Raw genomic sequence first — 21,104 nt, forward strand, 5'->3', positions numbered from 1 at the left:
CATGGGGCCTGCTCTGCGATAGGCCGACCCCCTTCAGGAGACACCATTGGGTTTGGGTGCAATGTGTGTTGGGTGGCGGCCAACGGCAGAGGCCCTGGCAATCCAATCTATTGGGCTACTGGGACATGGAAGAAGCTTGAGCTGGTGTGTGAGGTTGAGAGATACTGGCTAATATAGTCAGGCTCGCCTCAACACACAGCTCTGACTCTTGAAGCAGTGTCACGGAGAGGGCCTGGACTCTGTAAAGTCTCGATTTACCCTCGGTGCGAGAAACTTTCAGTCCCTGTACACATTGGACACGCTGTTTTTTAGTCTGAAATTGCATGCTTCATGGCAACATATCAAAAGTTCTCATGATGCTAGGGTCATGTCCTCGGATTAAAACTCACAACTTTGAACATAAAGTAACACCTTTACATTTTTCTGACAAAATTTGAGATGGCTCTGATCAACCACCTTGAAGCTGTACCTGAAAGAGTAAGACATGTGTGATGCACCACGGACCCACACAGCGTTTTTTTATGTGTTGGGTTGTTACAGCTGTGGACCATATGGTCAGCTGCACGCTGGGAATACTTTCAGACGTGGCGCTGTGGAGCCTTTTTATATTCTCCAAATCCTCAAAAGACCTGATGCATGTGTAGAGTTTTACAGTATGTTTAGGCCCTTAGGAAGACCATGCATTTGCCTGAATATCAGTAATCAGAGCAGATACAGTAAGGCTTTCACAGAGTGCTCAGGTCTTAATCATAACCATCATATTTAAACTTTTATACAATGTTTTATTAACAAAAACAAAAAGATAATATATAGTTGTCACAGTGCTGATGTCGATGCAGTGCATGTTTACTGCATATGTACAGGTTTGTGAAACAGCAGGGTTCAGTTTCATACCAGAGAAACATTCCTCCTTGAATTAAGATTGGACAGAAATATTTGCTAACCTATGAAATATTGGATTAAGATGATGCAAAAAAACCAACAAAGAAAGAAAAACAAACACTTTACAACTACTCAGACAGCGATTATATAAATATTTATTTCTTTCAGCTCTGGTATATCCACAAGCATGCTAAACATGAAGTAATGAAGTTGTCCTAAATGTACAGAATCATAACACTTAGCCTTCAAACAGTCTCACATGTAGCTCATGTAGAGAATGACTTGTTGTACACAGAAAGAAGGAGCAAATAAAGACAACCAGCTGGGCTTTTGCTCAGCACTGGTGAAGCAGAGCTGCAGAACGTCTTTACAAAGACAAACAACATGAGAATTACATCTCTTCTTGTAATTCCTCATCCAACGACTCATTTTGCTGCACAAGCTTAAGAGGTTTGGATTCAACAGTCTGTTTAACATAGTAAAGGGCTTCCGTGTTAATATTCCCTGGTACATATGTGAGTTTGGACGTGGACACTCGAACATGAGCAGCTCCAGTGCAGATTAATGTGTTCCTCCAGTATGGAAGTGCTGACAGGCTGAGGAGGACGGCAGCAGGATGAAGAAAGAGCCGCAGACAGCGGCTTTCCTGAGAGACGCGGTTACATCCAGGTTTCCTGGACTGTTTCACTGTTTGCAGCTGGACACTCATTCTACATGTATGAAGAATATCTATGAGCTATGTGGGGCGATATGAGCATATATAGAAAGGCAGCTGTGCATATTAAGTCCTAACCAGGTCAGACGAACAGCTCTAGTACAGGAAAAGCAGAGAACGCCCAGTCAACATAAAAATCCAGAGTTTCTGCTGTTAGTGACAGAGACCGTTATGAAGTCTGCAAAGAAAAGGAGATTTCTGCATTGATTATAACGGTGCGCTTTATTAGGCAGAGCCCACTACATGGACTGCATACTGTACCTTCAGTAGGCAGGTTATTGGATAAAACTAATGCAGTGTAATGTAAAAGCCCTGGAACACGGGCAGCTGAATTATATGGATGGCCTTTACATGATGATGAATGACAGAAACACTCTGTACAGTGCAGGTAAACAGTTTGAACGATCATAAAGGGAGGATTTGTTGCACGTTTGCATTTATGCATCGATGGAAATATCGTAACAGTGAGTGTAATATTCAATCCATAATATTTAAATAAAATCATAAATCAAACTTCATGTTCTTTGAGTGATTATTATGCAGGACAAAGTAAAATGCACAAACATAGATTTGACAAAGGAAAGAAAACCTGATCCAGTGTGTGCCAACACATGTTCTGCTTTCTCTAGAATACATTTCAAAATGTCCCCATCTCCCAGGGAGTAAATTTAAAAGCTTTGGAATCAGTTCAATGTTGGAAAAGGCTGCAATCGCACACTGCAGCTGTTGATGCATAAAGGGAACGCTGTTTCTGCGACGCTTTAAGTTGTATATTTCTGGGGACTGTGGCCGGCGCCGTTTTTAAAATATTCTCAGTCGTTTCTTTTGTTCGGATTCTTTGATTTTAAGTTTCTTTTATGGCGACGTGTCCACAGCTACATGTAATTTTCCTTTTTTCTCATATTTTTGTTGACGCCTCAGCAGGTCGAGACCTCTTCAAAGTAAAACTGGGCGGGGATGTAGAACGTGAAGGTGTGGCTCCTCGCTGCTTTCGTCACAATGGGTACAAAAGTCGAATGCATCAAGTTTAACGTGTTATACATGACATTGTCTTTTCCCAACAAATACAAATTCACATTAAGAAATCGAATAACAGATGTGCATTTGACACAGTACTCAGGACCTCCTGCCACACTGACTGACTGAGAGGTAAGATAGCTCCTGTACATATCAGCCACTAGTTACAGCTCACAAAACCATGAAAACACAATGTCAGCTGTAGACCAAATACACAAGACCATCTGAGTTCATACAGAATTTTCAAATTATACGTGTGTGTGTGTGTGTGTGTGTGTGTGTGTGTGTGTGTGTGTGTGCGCGCAACTGGTTAAGCCGCTGCAATCCGAAGTTTGTGATAACTGGCAGTCTTCTGCAGTTCTGTCGGGGAGTTGTGTCTCACTCCTCTTTGCACAATTCTTGTAATTCAGTCACACAGAACAGCTTCCGAGGATGAACCACCTTTTTAGGTCATGCCACAGTATCTCAACCAGATTCAGGTCTTGACTTTGACTCGGCCACTCCAAAGTCTTCATTTTGTGTTTCTTAACCCATTCAGAGGAGGACCTGCTGGTGTGCTTTGGATCATTGTCCTGCTGCAGAACCCAAATGTGCTTCAGCTCGAGGTCACAAACAGATAGTCGGACATTCTCCTTCAGGATGTTTTGGTCGTTGGCAGAATTCATGTTTGCATTTACCACAGCAAGTCTTCTGGTCCTGAGACAGCAAAACAGCCCAGACTGTCACACCAGCAGCACCATATATCACTGCTGGTATGATGTCCCATTTCTGAAATGCTGTGTTACTTTTACACCAGATGCAATGGGACACACACCTTCCAGAAAGTTCAACCTTTGTCTCGTCAGTCCACATTCCCACTCGCTTCATCACACAGGGCTGTGCAGGTTTGGATTTTTCCCCTCTTAATCACAAACACCTTCAGTTATACATTTAATTTACTTGTGTTATCTTTGTCTAATATTTAAATTTCTTGGATGAACTGTAAGAATGCAGATGCATGTAGACATGGTGTCAGCAAGACGGAAATCAACTGAAAAACAATGTGTACATAACACACAAGAGAAGTTGTGTTCATATCAACATTACATCCATTTAAAAATGCTGAAATAAAAGCAAAGCCTGTTCTATCAGTGAGCTCATAAATGCTGAGCACGTATGGTTGCATATGTGTGTAATAAACAGTAAAGAAATATGTAAACAAAACGGGAAAAACCAAATGTAGTTTGGCTGTTTAGGGTATGTGTCCGATCTGCGCACTGGAACAATTAAACTGACGTGTAAATATTTGTACATACAGGTGCTGCTTTTAGAGCATGAAACGTCTCTGTGTCCAGGTTCATTTGTGGAATCTCTGCAGGTAGAGGGTGGAGTCGTCAAACAATGGGTTCTTCACCTCCATTTCCCCCGTCTGAAGGAGAAGAAAGAGACAGAGGGGAAGATCTTAGATTAACACACTTCCTGTCTTGGCCCTGGGAAGTTCAGTTATTGTTTAATGTCATCAGTTTATTCCTTAGTTTGCTTATGCTTCTCATATATCTTTGCGCTTACTTTGCTCTTATTTTTTGTTTTGTGTTCCATCTTTTCCGTCTCATGACTCTAAGTCTTTGTTCTGACTCTGCAGAGTTCAGAAAGATTGAAAGAGCAGCTGAAAGGGTCGAGTGTTGCATAGAGAATCTCTGAGAAACCTTCCTGCTCTTCACACAGAAACAGCGTTGGAGACAATACAAACCCGGCCACAGTGAGTGCTGAATGAACCTTCTTCTGGATTACACGCTGTGTATTATGCAATCCATACATTATTAGTAAAACTACTGTTAAGACAGCTACATAAAAATGACATAATCTACATAATAATTTTTAAAATACTTATTAAAGGGTTTATTTATTCATTGTCATTATTCAGACAGTTCCTGTAGTTTCCCATAACTTTTGTGTGATTTATTCCTTAAATTCAGGTTGACGGGTATGACAATGATGATGATGATGATGGTGGTTTGATTGCACAATCCCAGGAAATGATACAGAAAATGTATAAAATCAGTATCAGCTGTAAATAATCTCCCATGTTCATATCTCAAAGTGTTGGCTGTGGGTGCTGTTTGCACAGTCGCTCATTAGGACCAGGTTGAACGCTAATAACTTCTAATTCTCTCTTACCTGTCAGCACATGGAGTTTTTACACCCACAGCTGCCTAACTAGCTAACTAGTTAAATACTGCAGGTTGGACACTTATTTGCAGGACATGCACCTGGATTCGGAGCGTCCCTTTCACAGCACAACATTTTTGAACCAGAGTCTTAACATCACAAAAGCGATGCACTAAGATTAGCGGCAGACGACTTAAATAAGCAGATATGACTGTGATCGTTTCCACTGTGACTGATAACTTACTGGGAAAGTGTAAATGGTGAGAACTGCCGGTTGTGTCAGAGTTTACTGAATCCCTGAACCAATTTAAAAGATATAAATATACAGTGCAGCCAGCGTGTAAATGGATGCACCATCACACTGCTTTTGGATACACACCAACAGTTTTCCTAAATGCTGTTTAGCGGCGTTACTACTCATGGTTGCATCGTTCACATCACAGGCGGGGAATATCGTTACCGCCAAACATCAGCTGTAATCAGTCAGGAATCTGTCACACACTCACAACTGTCCTGTCGGTTCAGTGGCTGTATCTGTACCCACATTATGCCTTAATGTTATCCTTATTTCTTGTTGATGGATTCCACTGACTCAGCATTACACCATCACAATGACACAGTGGACACAGTTGAACTTTTACTGAATGTGGAGATAAGAATGCAGCGTTTACTCACTGGTGCAAGTCCAGGACACTCATACACGGTGAAATCTCCATCCTCATTCTCCTCATCTGTTGAGGCTGCAGAGTCAGGAACTTTAGGCTCAACCCTGTGTCTGCGGAGAACACACAAATATTCAGCAAGGATAACAGCGAGACAGGATAGAGATACACATGCCAAGGTAGGATGAACATGTCTGTGCAGGGAGGGCGACTCACTTTCTCAGGGAGAGCATCTGTTGCTTCTGGTGCTGGTAGTGGTACATTTGGGCACTGTGGGCCAGCTTCTTGTCCCCAAGCTGGAAGTAAACAAGGGGTAGAGGGGAGATGAGAAGGTTCCTTCCTGAACAAGTAACCATCACAGTAGTGGACATGCAAGAAAGAGTCTCAAGCCCGAAGAGTTGGACAGCAACCAGACGCTGACATGATTCACGCCTACCGGCTATAGAAGCTAACTGCACTCCAGAGTGTCCATGGATGAGACACACCTACAATAACTGAAGGCAGGACAGTCCTGATTCCAAGGACCCTCAGAAGGAACCAGTCCCGTCCAACTACTGGCCATAACTTGGCTCAGCACCACATGGAAGCTCCATCATAGCGGCTAAGATTAACAGGCACATGGCTCAATACATGAGTGGGTGCCAGGAAGGAACTGGCAGAAACACCAGAGGGACCAAACCTTAACTATGGGTTGACTACAAGTAATCCCCTCAGTGCCCCAAACATGGATCCTGGAATGCCTACAACTGCAGAAAGAACAGAACCTTAAGAATCTTCATCAGGAATTCGTTAGGAATGTGGCGTACAACACCAAGCTTTAGCCAATAGCACAAGATTTACCAAGCTCAGGGGGCTTGGTAAATCTCCCACTACTGTTCTGTATGGGCCTCAGCCAGATCATTAACAAGACTGCCTATGGGTACCGACTACAGAATGGAGCAGTTGTTAACCACCTCCTGTACATGGATGACATCAAGCTGTATGGCAGGAGTGAACCAGACATCGACTCACTGATCACACCACTAGAATGTACAACAATGACGTGGGAATGTCATTCGAACTAGAGTATTATAGTCGGATGGTAACAAAGAGAGGAAAGGTAGACAGAACTGAGGGGATCGAACTACCAGAAAGCAACATATAGACATTGAGGACGGCTACTCAGGCAAATGGAAACCACGAAGAGGCCGCTAGGAAACCCTCTAACCACCAAATACCTGCAGAGGGTCAGACTCCTGAAGAGTCAGCTGAATGGGAAGAACATAACCCGGAAATCAACACCTACACCATCCTAGCTGTCAGATACTCTGCTGGAACTGGAATATTGTCAAGGTAGAAGGAATCGTGAAGAAAGAAGCATATATTTATAAAGATTTTTAAAGAACACCTTTATCATTCATCAGCAAAAAATGGGTCTGGATCATGACTTTGTCTTCCTACACAATCCAAAACGGAAGAAGAAACAAGTGGACATTCCTGACTGGCCTGCACAAAGATTTTACTTTAATCACACTGAACATCTGTGGGATTAAATGAAGATCACGATCCATAGCAGGAGAGTACCGAATCTAGAGGAGCTTGAGAGATTTGCCAAAGAAGAATGCACTGGGATCGTCTGTACTCCAAGATCCACTCGGTGTGTGTACTGTCAACTACCAGGGAGCAACAATACGATGGCAGACTCGAGACTGAACAATCTTAGAAGGAAAGGAGGAAGAAGAAGAAGAAGAAGGGCAAGTGGACCTACAGCAGAGCACAGCAGCTTCCAGGAATAAGAACCAAAGGCAGACATCCACCAGGGAGTCTCTTTAACAGTGAACAAATCTGATGGTACTTTTCTGAATTCATAATTCCATCAGTTTTCCCCAATCCCTCCCAGAGCCTCCATCATGACTTTTTACAGATGCCCACAGAAGGTGCCTCTCCTGATCTCAGTATCTCTCACACACTGGTGATGACTTAAACCACAAGTGTTACATTGAGAGTCGTCATTTTAGAATTCACTGATTTTCAGCCTAGTTTTTATGTAGTTACTGTTACCTTACTGTTTTCTCCCTTATTTACATCATTAAAGCCAAGTGCAATATATTTGAGTTTTCGAGGCTTCTACATCATCAGTTTGCTGGATTTCTTTTAGAATAAATTTGATACATTGCAAAAAAAAGTCTGATGTAGCAAATATGATAAAAATATAAACTTCAAATAATTACAGCATTTTCCAAAAATTGAATTTTCCAGCGATTACTTCGATGTCGGACTTTGAAGGGTTAAGAGCTGCTTCTGGCGAACAATTCTTTCACCGGGGCCGTTTCTGACGAGGCTCCTGTGAGCAGCAGGTGGAAACTGAAGGGCCAAATATCTCAGATCCTGTGTTTCCTGTTTCTATACAGTTCATCAGGTTAAGATTTTTGTTTAAGGCGTTTCGGGTTTACATTGTGTACATTTATGCTCACTAAACAGCACTCAGATTATGAACTGCATGTGGAGCATTGGTGGTAGAGTTTAGATCCTTGCATCGCTCAGCATTGAAGGCAGTGGTGATCTGAGACAAATAAAGACACTGAAAAGTATTTTCAGTGTGTTTTCTCCTAAACATTTAGTCACATCGTTTCCTCACCAAATTCTCGAATGCCTGAGCACTCATCAGTCCAGATGAAGGGTAGTCCACTTTCTGATTGATATGAACATATTTCTGAAACCTGTAACAATAAAACAAAATAAACACAACAAAACACACATAGTGAAACATTTGGAGCTGACTGAAAAGAGCTGATAAGTTGTATTATAACACATTAACAATGACAGTTAACGTTCAAAACACATTATCTCATGAATTTCACAACAAGAGGCAGCTCTTGACTCTGTTGTTCCCAGTATGGTTGGAACAGCTCAGCTCTCTGTGACTTACATGCAAACAAGCCACGAAGAAGACTTAAGAAACCACAGAGTACATCGCAGGTCTGAAAACTGTCTGTTTCAATATTTTGTTATCTTTCAGATTCATTTAAAAATAGATTTTTTTTCTCCATCAATCTTCACAGAACACGTCTCAGTGATAAGTATGTGTAGTGTGTCACCCAAATGACTCTCAGACCATAAAAACCTCCATCCTGTAGCGGTGTAATGAAAGGAAGACTGTCCACAGTTTCCAACAACGTACTCCCGGGAAACCTGGAACTGGCAGGGATGGGTAGACTAGTGAGGGAAAGTCAATTCAGAAAAATATAAAAATGTGTGCTTCTATGTGACTGCCTCTTCTAGAGTGCTTAGGATCTCAGAGTGGGGCAAAGTTTACAGCTAAAAACCCAAAAACACTGGGTTAAGGAAGTGTGTGTGTAAGCCTGGAGGGCTCAGTCGGTGTCTGAATCTAAAGGGAAGGAAAACACTTGAGTTTAAAGATTAAGACGTTTGGCAAATACTTTTGTCCGTACAGTTTCCTGTTCTCTCTCTGAGCACATTGAACAGCTCTGTTTCTTTGTCATCTCTTTTTAAGATTTATAAGAAAAACAATAAATTACATGGAAATACTGTAAATCAAATGGTTCCAATCAATTTAGCATCTCTAACAGAATGACTATAATGATGATGGATACGTCTACAGTGCAACTGCAGGCCATCCTGTCCACTCCTGAGAGGGATAGTGGGGACCTTTTGGTTTATGCAGCACCTTAGAGAGAAAATAATAAGCTTACCTGACCCAGCAAGCCAACGCTACCAGCAGTGCCAGGGAACCTGCCACAATGACGACGCTGCTCATGACTGAGAGGAGAAACCAACAGACAGCATGAATGATAGAAGTGTTTGCTGGTCTGCAGACATCAGAGTAAGACATGATCCTTTAGTGAAAGCTTGGAGAAATGAGGGAAGAGCTGAAAGGACAGCAGCTGAAAATAAATAGATGTGAGTGAGTCAGGCCTGTTTCCTGCAGCAGCACAGACAACAACATTGATAACAGTAATGCAGTGTGGCAGAACTAATCACAGCAACGTCTGAGTTCTGTCGTGTCCTGCATTAAACTCAGGTTCAGTCCCAAGATTTTAAAGTAGGCGGGGCTTAGATCTCGTTTGACTCGATACACATGACATGATAACATCAGGACGAGTTATTGACAACTGTGTATTTGACAACCCATGAACTTGGCTGGAGGCTGAATTGTTGATTATGTGTGCTTGAGTGCATGTGCCTCCCACACCGACCATAGCAAATCCAAGTCAGCATCTCTTTTGGGGAATTCTCATCATCCCCTCTGGTTTTACGTATTTTTGTCACATGATTATGTCTGTTGGTACCAATGACGCGTGCACTTGTTTGAAGATTTTATTGCAAATACTGTGCGTGTCCATTTTTGGTGTCCAGAGGGTGCAAAAATTAAAATCTGACACCGATACTAATGCAATCAAAGAGCTGTGTTGCTAATATTTGACATATCCAAGCCCCACCTGTGGCCCATCCCTTTAATGCTCAGTACATGGGAAATAATTAGGTTTTTTTCATGTGTTTTTTAATGAATAACTTATAATTCAAATCTAAATTGGCACTTAAATGATTAAAATCCTGAAAACGATTGCATATTTGATCATTTTGATGAGGTCTCACGTTGATAAAGTGATTTATTTAAAAAGTTATGTGTGAAGATTGTGGTTTTAATGCGGGTGTACATTTCTGCTACACACGATTCTAGAGGGAAGTCAGTTTGAGGAGGGGACAAGAACTATTTCTCTGGAGCTCTACTGGATGATGATGGTCCAACTGGATTAAGACTTTTACACCAGCAGTCACAACCGTTTTTGCTCCACGGACGGTTTAATGTCAGACAATATTTTCATGGACACCTTTAAGGTGTCGCAGAGAAACACAACAAAATGACAACAACCAAGACAAAAACTGTGGTGTTTTGTAAATATAATAATAAACGTGTGATTGTGTAACTGTATCAGCAGCGTCCTCCTGAAATGCGCCAACAACATTGACAGTAACGTCCTGCTGAGCCTCAGCTCTGCCAGCCCGGTACCAAACGACTCACGGACCGGTACCAGTCCATGGAACGGGGGTTGGGGACGCTGATTTACACCATGGCCTCTTGCAGCAGCACATAAACCCAAACTCGATTTCGTTTAATTAAACGGTACCTCCTGTAGTGTGTGTGTGTGTGTGTTAAGTACACACCACAGCACTCAGGACAATGTTGGTAGACTGAAATACAGCGAGATCAGGAGGAGGCGTCGGCTTTATCCATTTTACTGCACAATTACTTTTTTCACACATGTGGTGAAAAGTAGTTTAAGTTGAATCCTCACAGCGGCCTCTGTAAGGTGACGTCTTCTGTTCTATTATTCAAAACGACTCTATAGCTCTCTTGAAATTAAGCTGGGTCCTAACTCAAGGACAGAAAGACTTACTGATGAAGACATGGTCGTCAGGAGGGTAGCGGAGGATGATGGGACTGCTCAGAGCGGCAGTGTGGTTTCTAGGGGTGGGTGAAGCGATGCTAGTTAGCAGGACACTCTGAGTAGGAGGCTGTTCCACAGAAGATGCTCTGTGAGTGTAGCCATGCTCTTCAAACTGCTTGGATGTGATCTCCTGGGAGGATGGGGCTAATACCAGAAAGTAAAGAGTGTGGATTTATTACTTCATTAGGGAATTTTGTCACATAGCAAATATGGATAAGAAGAAGAGTGTAATACCTGAGCTGTAGGACTCGGGTCTCTGTTCCCTGATGATTGCAGAGAGAAAGTCAATCTCCTCATCGAGCTCAGGGTATGGGCTCACTTTATCTGGAGGAACACAACACCAGGATTCTTACCATCTTCATCTAAACATTTGTTTACTAAAGCTCAGGTCCACCACCGAGCAGTATCTTAGCTGTTCCTAGAACTGCGCTCTTCTGGACAGAGATCTCTGATTGGGGGTCACTGTACCAAGTACTCCAATTACCACTGGGACCAGTTACCTTCACCCACATCTTCTCCAGCTCTTCTCTGAGCCCTTGGTACATCTCCAGCTTCTCCTGTTCCTTCTTCCTGATGTTGCTGTCATTCAGTATCGCTGCATCGATCAGTACGGCCGTCTTCTTCTGTTTGTCTACCACCACTGTCATTTTGTCTGTCTGTATCTGGAATAGGATGCTAGGTCGGCCATTCTCGACCACCCTGGGAGTGCATCTTTACACAGACTGCACATGGATCGGCCTCTCATGGATCAGGGTGCTGGACTTGGGGTGTGTATGTGTGTGAGTTTTGTGGTATGGATATTTACCCCATACCACAAAATCATCAGCTACTGCTCCGTGTTGTCTCCTACTTATACATCCAAGCACAGTATGGAGTAGGTGGTATGACCAGAGTTGTGCTGATGTACACAGGGTGAACAGCTTCACAGTTTTAATAGCACTGTTGTTTGCAGTTATAAGCTGCCTTTGCACCTCCTACACTCATATACACCAACACATGCACCCAACATATCACTCCCAACAGTGACGAGTGGGAGGAGCAATGGGCTCCTGCATCTTCGGTATGTTTGTATGTGTGCCGTGTGAGAGACATGCCAGTGCTCCAGGAGAGCTGACCTCTGGTTCTCTAGGGCTCTTGCCCTTTGACCATGAGGGCTCACTGAGTCTGAGGCCTCCCTCCTTCTGCTGGAGTGGTCACGCAGTTGTCATGGAGATGTATGGCTTTGAGTCTTCAGTACTGTTGGAGGGCTGCAGATCCTCTGGGTCTTCTGGGCCATTTTCCTGGGAGGCATCACCCTCATTATGAAGTATGTTTCATCACACACACACACACACACACAGTGAACATCCAGCAACAACGAGTTAGTTGAAACATGACAACATGGAACATGTGGAACTGCTTCTAAGGAAATTGTTAATCGGTTAAATGAGTTGTTTGCAGGCAGTCGTTGTGTTTCCAGTGCGGAGCTTCATTTGTCCAAACCGTCTGTACGCACTCACTTCTCCAACTCTACCAAAGAGGTGTGGCCATATTAATGAACAGAGAGACAAACGTCACAACTTGCAACAATATAACAGATCCAGAAGTTAGATTAATAATACTTCTTTAATCAATATATGCATGTATGTAGTACTAGTATTTATGGAACAAATGTTAATGACCCATCTTTGTTACATTGTTTTTCACCTCACTCTCTGGTCACTGACACCACACTTATAATACGGACTTCAACTTTCAACCCAGAAACTGCCAGGCTCAGTCCAGCAGTGAGTGAAAGAACCTGCACGTCTACACACAGTCTGAGTGACTTTGGTCTGTGCAGTGTTTGGTCATCATCCCACTCTCAGGGATTTCATCTCCTCTTCCTCAGCACACCACTCAAACTCTCGTTTAGTTAGCAGCTCCATTATGATGGATGTTACAGACACTCAGATTCCCTCTATCACCATCAGTGCACCAGTCACACCACCAATTAGGAACTGAAGATTTAATACTTTGTTACTGGAAAAACTGGTTTCAATGTTCAAAACCTGAGAAATTCTTCAGAATTGTATGAGGTCTACTAACACACAGTGAGTGAAGAAGAAACACCCAGTGCATCTATTGCAGCATAACTAAGGGAGGATTCAGGGTCACCTGGTCCAGCCCTAAATATATGCTTTAGCAAAAAGGAAAGTTTGAAGCCTGATCTTGAAAGTAGAGATAGTGTCTGTCTCCTGAATCCAAACTGGAAGCTGGTTCCACAGAAGAGGGGCCTGAAAACTGAAGGCTCTGCCTCCCATTCTACTTTTAAATACTCTAGGAACAACAAGTAGGCCTGCAGAGCGAGAGCCAAGTGCTCTAATAGGGTGATATGGTACTACAAGGTCATTAAGATAAGATGGGGCCTGATTATTTAAGACCTTGTATGTGAGCAGCAGGATTTTGAATTCTGGATTTAACAGGAAGCCAAAACAGGAGAAATCTGCTCTCTCTTTCTAGTCCCTGTCAGGACTCTTGCTGCAGCATTTTGGATCAGCTGAAGGCTTTTCAGGGAGTTTTTAGGACTTCCTGATAATAATGAATTACAGTAGTCCAGCCTGGAAGTAATAAATGCATGAACTAGTTTTTCAGCGTCACTCTGAGACAGGATATTTCTAACTTTAGAGATGTTGCACAAATGGAAGAACGCAGTCTTACATATTTGTTTAATATGTGCGTTGAAGGACATGTCCTGGTCAAACATGACTCCCATGACTTCTCACATATTTACTATATCTCAGGTTACCTGTTGGAAGATCTTGTACAAAAAGTTAATGCATGTTCTGCAGGAACTAATATGCACTAAAAGTTGGAATACAGAATCTAATTGCGTGAATACAGAACATTCTGGTCATCCTGTGAAAAGAGTGAGTAATATGAGGTAGGAGCACCTACCTTTAACAGAATGAATGTGAGGAGCATGTCTCCTCTTGACCACGCAGCGTCCACGGGAGTTTTCCACCAGGGGGCGCAGACAAGGCCCACAGTGGGAGCTGCCAGGCCGGCAGAAGTGTCTTCCTGCCAGGGCACATTCTAAACTCCGAGGGCACAGAGGAGAACCTGTACATGAACATACGACACAGCACAGCACTATTTTTCAAAATACTCTGAAGTGAAGACGTCTCACGTTTCTATTTTCATTTTACACTTAGAATTTTTATTTTACTTTAATTACGTTTTTATTTCAGCATCTCAGTGGTCACATTTTGCTCCCTGGATTTACAGTGAAATCCTCTCTCAGGCCATTAGTGACAGAATCATTACAACAGCACACAATTCATTATGTATGTTTTAGATCTTAGACATGTGTTAACATGCCAACAGAGTGACGCCTCCTCTGTTGGTTAGCACCAGTATGGAGGCATAAAAACACATGATATTCTTCTCCAGCAGCTTGAATTTCTAACAAATATTCACTTAGTGGAAACAGAGAACAGCTACTCTGACAGACTTGTGACGGTAACTGAGCCGTGCTACATTACACTGAGTGTAAAAACAAAAAAAGACAGAAAGTCTCCTCAGACAAGCAGAGATCCGTAAGTGAAACCAACAAAGTGACACTGGACCCTCAATGGTACCAACTTGTCAAACAGGTGATTAAGCAGGACCGTCCTGAAGCATGTTTTATACACTTCTGAATGCTAATGAGGACCTTACAAAACGCTCATCTCATCGTGTTCAACAGAAAATGAAATTAGCAAATGAGCCCAAAAACGTGTCTTTTCCTGACAGACTTCTACAGAAACTACACGTCTGTTTGCAAATGAACAAATTTCTGTCAGATCAGGAAACAAGCTGCTAACTTTTTTTCTTTATGCATCACAAACCCACACAGGAGCTGAACGAGCCGGGCTAAAGTACTCTGAGATATTCTATGTGCGAGGCTAAGCACTGTTTGTAGCATTTTAATAATATTTTTGAAAAAGTCTTTAAGGGACAAATATATCAAACAAGATATTCTCTTCAGTTTGGTGCTAATTTTCTAAATATTTATAAAAATATAAAGTACTGAGCAAAGTCTTAATGAAGCCCTTTCATCTCTTTGTGTATTCCTTCCAACTAACAATTAGCCTGATAAGTTTTAAGGGAGCTTTAAGCCAGTGGTGTCAGAGTCGTTTTACACTGTGGGCCACATACAGCCCACTTTGATCTTCAGTGAAAGAAGTCACATGTTTAACTGTTTTTCTATGAGATGAAGAAAAAGCTGCTGTGACAAATAAGGAAGTCTGCCAGCACAACTCTTTGGACTTAAACTGTAAGAGCTAAATGTATAAAATAGCTCATTGCCCAGACTGTCCAGTTGTTTGTTTTGTAGTTTAAAAAAGCCAGAAGAAATGTCTTTGATTTGAGACACAGCTAAGTGCTTTGCATGTTTGCATAATTTGTGAAAGTTGACATTTCTTTGGTGTCCAATAGCAGAAATTAGGCTTTCTCATCAGAGGTTTAGGGGAAAAACAGCAACATTGTACACAACTGTACAGTGGTGTGTAATGAACAAGCAGACAGATACAACAGATGTGGTGGTACAGCTTGTTAAACCAGATGTTCTGGTCTGTACCACTGCACTTCCTGTCTTTGGAACATCTGCCCAAGCAACAGCTCTCCAGGCTTTGGAATGTCGTTTTTATGGACACTGGCTGCTTTTTCAACCGTTTCAGTCTAATCTTTGCACCTGAACAAACAGTTTTTGTGTGTTAAGTCAGTTAACAGAGTTAATGGTGACGTATAAATTATTCAAGCATCAAAAAGCCAACTATGAAGGGCTGTTGTGTCTACACACACAGTTTAACATGTGTAAAACTAATTTTTGTATTAACAAGATGATTCCCAAATAGCCTTTAAAGATACACATAAAGTGTTTTATTTGTCATTTGTACACATACACTAGATGTGGGTACATAGAAAATACTGTGCAGAGCTGAGAGTCAGGGTCAGATAAACATAGGTAGAAAAAAAACATGTCAAGTAGTTTCAGAGAGCGCCGTGGTATGAGAAAACCTTTGTCATTTAGAGATGTATTGCATGTTGAAATGTGTATTGCACCAACTAAATTAGATTGTGCGTGTGTCTGTCCTTATTTTGTTTCTCCCATCAGGAATACTGTGGCAGGAAAGGAGCTGTTATGGAAGCGTGCTGTGTGCATATCATCAGACTCTGCTCGGCTCAGGCTGGATGTTCAGAGGAGGCTGTGACCTGGATGATAACCATCTCTGATGATAGAGTTGGTACCACAGGGACCCCCACAGCCGTGTGTCAGTCCACTCCTGTACCACCTCTTCACATAAGCACTTGTTTTACTTCAGTTATTTTCCACGATCAGAGTTCAGTTTATTCTTTATTTTAGTTAGTTGCATTTTTCCTGAAATCTTACGCTTATTTCAGATGTTTTGTCTATGTTGAAGAGGTCATTCTCCTCTGTTTGGGCCGTGATGTTTTAGATGACGTGCCTGTAACTGGACTCCTCCGGCAGCTTTATGAGGCCCAGGATGCTCGTGTCATCAGCATACTCGATCCTGCCAGTGTCAAGCTAGGTGGCAACACAGTCATGGACGCACAGGGTGAAGAGTTTAGGGCTGAGACTGACGGTGAGCTCAGAGGAGACCCTGCCTCCCATCCTGAACACCTCTGCTCTGGAGGTTAGAAAGTCCAACTTTCCTGGTCTGATTGTGTTGAAGACAGAACTGTAATCCAGGAAAAGCGTAGGTTCTATTGCTATCCAGGTACAGCAGGCCAGCACATGAGTACCAGTGGCACCAGTGCACTTTCTGTCCTGGTATTAATAGCTCTCACTGTGACTAGGCTAGCCTTTAGCTGTCTGATGTAGGCAGATCTTAGCAGACATGTCACATGGTCAGATTTACCAAAGGCTTGGTTCAGTGCATGCCTTCCTGATGTTACTGTAACAGTTTTGGCGTGCTTTTTCAAACGTTCCAGTGATTACATTCTCCTAGAATGATGCGAACACTGTCCAAATGTGTGTTTTTGTGCTTACTGATCATGTGGTGCATCCTTTGCAGAGGTGGGAATGTACACAACACTCGAAATGTTACATTGCTGTCCTCTGGATAAATAAAAAGAATTGCACTTTAAAGTCAGGTATTCCATATCCACTAGCTTAACATTTGCCAGATCTTGGCATGGAGTCGCTTAAGTATTCTGAGGACATTGGATAAATAGATGGAAAAAAAGTGGCAAGCCTAAACAGCTATCTGCAGCTGATGAACTATATCTGAATGTAACATTCTAGAGAAGTAGGAAAACAATCTGGCAAAGACATTACATAGCACCTGAGAGACACATCTGGGACTTCTGTTGATACATTTACTGTTTCAGAAAGGGCCTTAATGGAAGAGTGGATGTCCCACATAGTTCTGACTGTGTTGACTATTTGTCTGAGGTTCAGACGTCAGTGATGAATCCACAAACCTTCACACACCGTAGATGAAAATAACTAAGTGTGTTTCCTTAAAAGACAAAGGAACTTCAGATCTGTTTGCCAATAATATTGGTTTCTATTCCTGAATTCCGAGTCCCCAAAGATCGTTTAGACACTTAAACGATCTTGATTCAAGAGTTGGGAGTTCGCCTTGTAATCGGAAGGTTGCCGGTTCGAGCCCCGGCTTGGACAGTCTCGGTCGTTGTGTCCTTGGGCAAGACGCTTCACCCGTTGCCTACTGGTGGTGGTCAGAGGGCCCGGTGGCGCCAGTGTCCGGCAGCCTCGCCTCTGTCAGTGCGCCCCAGGGCGGCTATGGCTACAATGTAGCTGCCATCACCAGTGTGTGAATGTGTGTGTGAATGGATGTGTAAAGCGCTTTGGGGTCCTTAGGGACTAGAAAAGCGCTATATAAATACAGGCCATTTACCATTTTTTTAATGTGCACCTGCAGACCAACAGGGATCAGAGAACAGCACCAACTGTTTCCTACCACAATAAACTTGGTGGGCCAGTCAGGGCAGCCTGCTGTATCTAGGCCAGATGGACAGACAGATGGTCAGCTTAACACTTACAACCATGATTTTAGGGTGGCATGGGGCTTCGTCAGTCACTGGCTAATTGATCCCAGGACTATACTCGGCACAAATGTTCCTGTATTACTATGCCAGTCAGTAATGTTATGGCTCTCCATGTATGCCATGCACCCTGCTGGATTGTCTCGTCTTTACACAGCCTGCACCTGGGGTCTTGCCTGGTGTGATAGACCCCAGCCTCTATGGATCTTGTGCTCAGAGCTTGTGCTGCCATGATTAGTGCCTCTGTGCTGTCTTTCAGTCCAGCCACTGGTAGGATTTCTCAGTATAACTTCTTCTGTCTGCCCGTGGGACATGCTGTGCAGGGACCAGCCCTTCCATGACGGTGCCTCTTGGTTATGAAGGGTATCTGACGACAGGCAGATTGTTTTTAGCATTCAGCTGACTCCTCGGGACTTGCCTGAGCCTCTGTCTGATCCTGGTTCTTCCCACTGTATCAGTTCCTAAGGACTTGTGTGACCGTGTGCAGGTGTTTGGTGTTGTGGCTTTCCTGGCCTGTTGGTTCCCATTTCCCTGTGGAATTCTTTGTATTCCTTGTAGCTGTACTCCTGTCTACAATCTCTCCTTCTGGTAGTGTAATCAGATTAGTCCTGACTACCTTCCCTCATTTACATAAATATGTATGTGAGTATGCGGCCATTTAATAATCACACACATAGAAATAAACACATATAATAAAATGTGATGTGTTACAAATAAAACAGAAATATAATAAGAATTCTTCTGATAAAAATCTTACAAATCTCAAATGGGTAGTAAAGAAACAGCACACCAAAATATTTTAGGGTTTTTTAGAGGGATCAGCATACTTGGTGTATTTCCTCGTTACTGTAAGTCTTTAACTATAACAGCTTGCATCAAACTGGCATTGACCTAATTAAGCATTAACAGCTCCATGTGTAGAATGAGATTGGATCGCCATACTTTCTATAAAGTTGTGCAAAGGTAGTTCGCATTTTGTTTTCTGACTGTTACAGTTTGCTAAACATAACACAGTCTAGTGGATTTACACGTTATACCTAAAAAACAAACAAACAAAAACGAAGCTAAAATAAATCAGGCAATGAGAAGCAAATGAATACATTTCTATCATTTTTATTTCCAGTACAGCAAAAACATCCCTCTTTAGGAATATTAACTGCTACGGAGACTTAAACATTTACTTGAAAACCTTTAATTATTCAAAAATCACTTTTTAAATGCCCACTCATTAGGCAGAGTGCCCATATGTTACCCAAGCACATTGCACAGAAATAAGACAGCAGCTGTGGTCTCCATCACACAGCACGGTCCATAATCAGGTTGTGGTCGAACACCCCGAACAGGAGTCTAGATTTAGCTCATCAACAGTCATCGCTACGGGCCTGACGTGTCTAAACTGAACGAACCGAGATTCTTAACAGTTCATTCATCTGACAAACACTCGTTTGAACCTTTGTTTGAATAAAGATACTACATGATAAGAACACCAGCTGATCCCTGGCACGTTTTAGGCGTTCAGGTTGTTTGTGCATCCAGCAAGCGCTAATTTACAAATGGCCATTAATGCCCATAAAACCATTGTTGTCCATGAAGTATTAGACAGTGGGCTACCACGGTGAACTGAGCGGCATGTTCTTTCACTGACCACACAGACTGTGATATGTTATGGATCAGTTCTGTATGTACCCCCATTCTGCCACACACAATAACTAAAGCACCAAATGTGGGTTAATCCACCACTGGAAACAGAAACAGCTGTTTTTTTAAATGATGTATATTGATTTTAAAAGCATCACAGATCTATAGATATGAGCTATAAAAGGAACTGGAACTTCAGACCTGTGTCATCAGCATGACTCTACGTGGCCGCTGACGTCTGTGACAGGGAGCTCTTCAGCTGTGACATCAGGAATGTGCTCCTGAGAACCTCCAGGCCACAGCAAACAAACTCTGTTTAGATAACAGATTTGCTAACAAATGCATGTGGAACAACACCTGGAAAACATATTCTTCCTCTTCGCTGCCTAATAGGATCTGTGCAGTTGTGCTCTTCCAGCCTGACACAACACCACACATCACAGGGTGAGAATACCCCAGAACTACTGTAGTACCACCCCCACTGTCTGCACTGCGCTGGCATGCATGCACTACAGCCCAGCAAACATATGTGCACATCTTAACCCTGGAAACGAAAGACTCAGTGACGACCAGCATGATGCAACCATTACAAGCTATGCTGTAGCGTCACCTTTAACTTCTTTTTCATACGGCAGCTGTTACTGACTCAGTGTCATCTGAGTCATCTTCAAATAAATCAGTATATGCAGGTAAAAACAGACAATCCCCGTTAGGATAAACACTGTCCCTGCAGGCTGACAACATCAAATCACTTTAGACTGAAATCCCATAATATACACAGCAATATACACACTGAATGGAGCAAACAGTAACTGGCTTCATATATTCACTGGGCTAACATATGCCCATTAGATGTCATCCTCATAGACGGATTTCTGTAGAGAGCACCTCCACAATGAGAACTGTTCCCAGGGTGATGGTGCGCAGTGCCGGAGGCCCCGCGCGGTTTCATAAAGCCTCCAAATGCGTCTCCTTACCTGCCAGGCAGCTTCTCAGCGCCAAGAGGGCAACGAACACCACCGTGTGTCCGAGCAGACGAGCCCTCATCCTGGGCACAGACACCAGACGAAGGCGGAGGACGGGGAGATGGTGGCGGCACTGATCATTCCCCCATCCTCCGGTGTTTAGAGAGGAGAGGGACGCAAGAAGACAAAGCAATAACGAAAAACGGCGAAGACACGAGGATCAGCGAGTGTCGTCGGGACGCTGCTCTGCGTGTTTTCCGCAGGATGTCTGCATTTTCCTCCGGCCCTGCTCCTACCGGACAGCAGTCCCTGCTGCTGCTGCTGAGGCTCAGCTGTGGCAGAACGACGCCAGGCTATGACGCAAGCACGCTGCACGGCCTTCACCTGCCGCTGACATCAAACGCGTCTAAAGTCCGATATCACTTTATGCAGAATCACATGTTTTTATACTCATCGTCACAATGTTTGTGTGCAAAAAGAGAAACCCTTTAAATCCTTGTTAAACCGAGCCTGGAGCATGATGTCACTCAGAGGGTCCAGCTGTTTGTCTTGAAATGGTAACTATATCTTTTTTCTTTTAAATAATTTCGAGTTT

General features: G+C 42.9%; 1 protein-coding gene across 1 annotated transcript; it reads right to left on the minus strand.

Annotated features, from left to right (window-relative positions):
- Positions 1–1,014: 1,014 nt before the first annotated feature.
- Positions 1,015–20,865, minus strand: npdc1b (neural proliferation, differentiation and control, 1b). The gene is made up of 9 exons (XM_004558614.5): positions 20,522–20,865; positions 13,791–13,955; positions 11,109–11,198; positions 10,824–11,018; positions 9,117–9,183; positions 8,042–8,123; positions 5,641–5,720; positions 5,438–5,537; positions 1,015–4,022 (listed from the first exon to the last, which is right to left on the minus strand). Exons 1-9 carry the CDS (start codon positions 20,589–20,591, stop codon positions 3,951–3,953), a joined length of 921 nt encoding a protein of 306 aa, XP_004558671.2. The 5' UTR covers positions 20,592–20,865; the 3' UTR covers positions 1,015–3,950.
- Positions 20,866–21,104: the final 239 nt, after the last annotated feature.

This window comes from Maylandia zebra, linkage group LG12, assembly GCF_041146795.1.
Source record: "Maylandia zebra isolate NMK-2024a linkage group LG12, Mzebra_GT3a, whole genome shotgun sequence".
NCBI classification, from domain to species: Eukaryota; Metazoa; Chordata; class Actinopteri; order Cichliformes; family Cichlidae; genus Maylandia; species Maylandia zebra.

What these genes read in the sequence shown, in the direction of transcription:
- npdc1b (XM_004558614.5), bottom strand. Translation starts at nt 20,591, where the DNA reads ATGAGGGCTCGTCTGCTCGGACACACGGTGGTGTTCGTTGCCCTCTTG. An exon ending in GCTGAGAAGCTGCCTGGCAG is followed by an intron (nt 13,956 to 20,521) that starts GTAAGGAGACGC and finishes GTTCATGTACAG; the next exon opens with GTTCTCCTCTGTGCCCTCGG. An exon ending in ACCCGAGTCCTACAGCTCAG is followed by an intron (nt 11,019 to 11,108) that starts GTATTACACTCT and finishes TTCTGGTATTAG; the next exon opens with CCCCATCCTCCCAGGAGATC.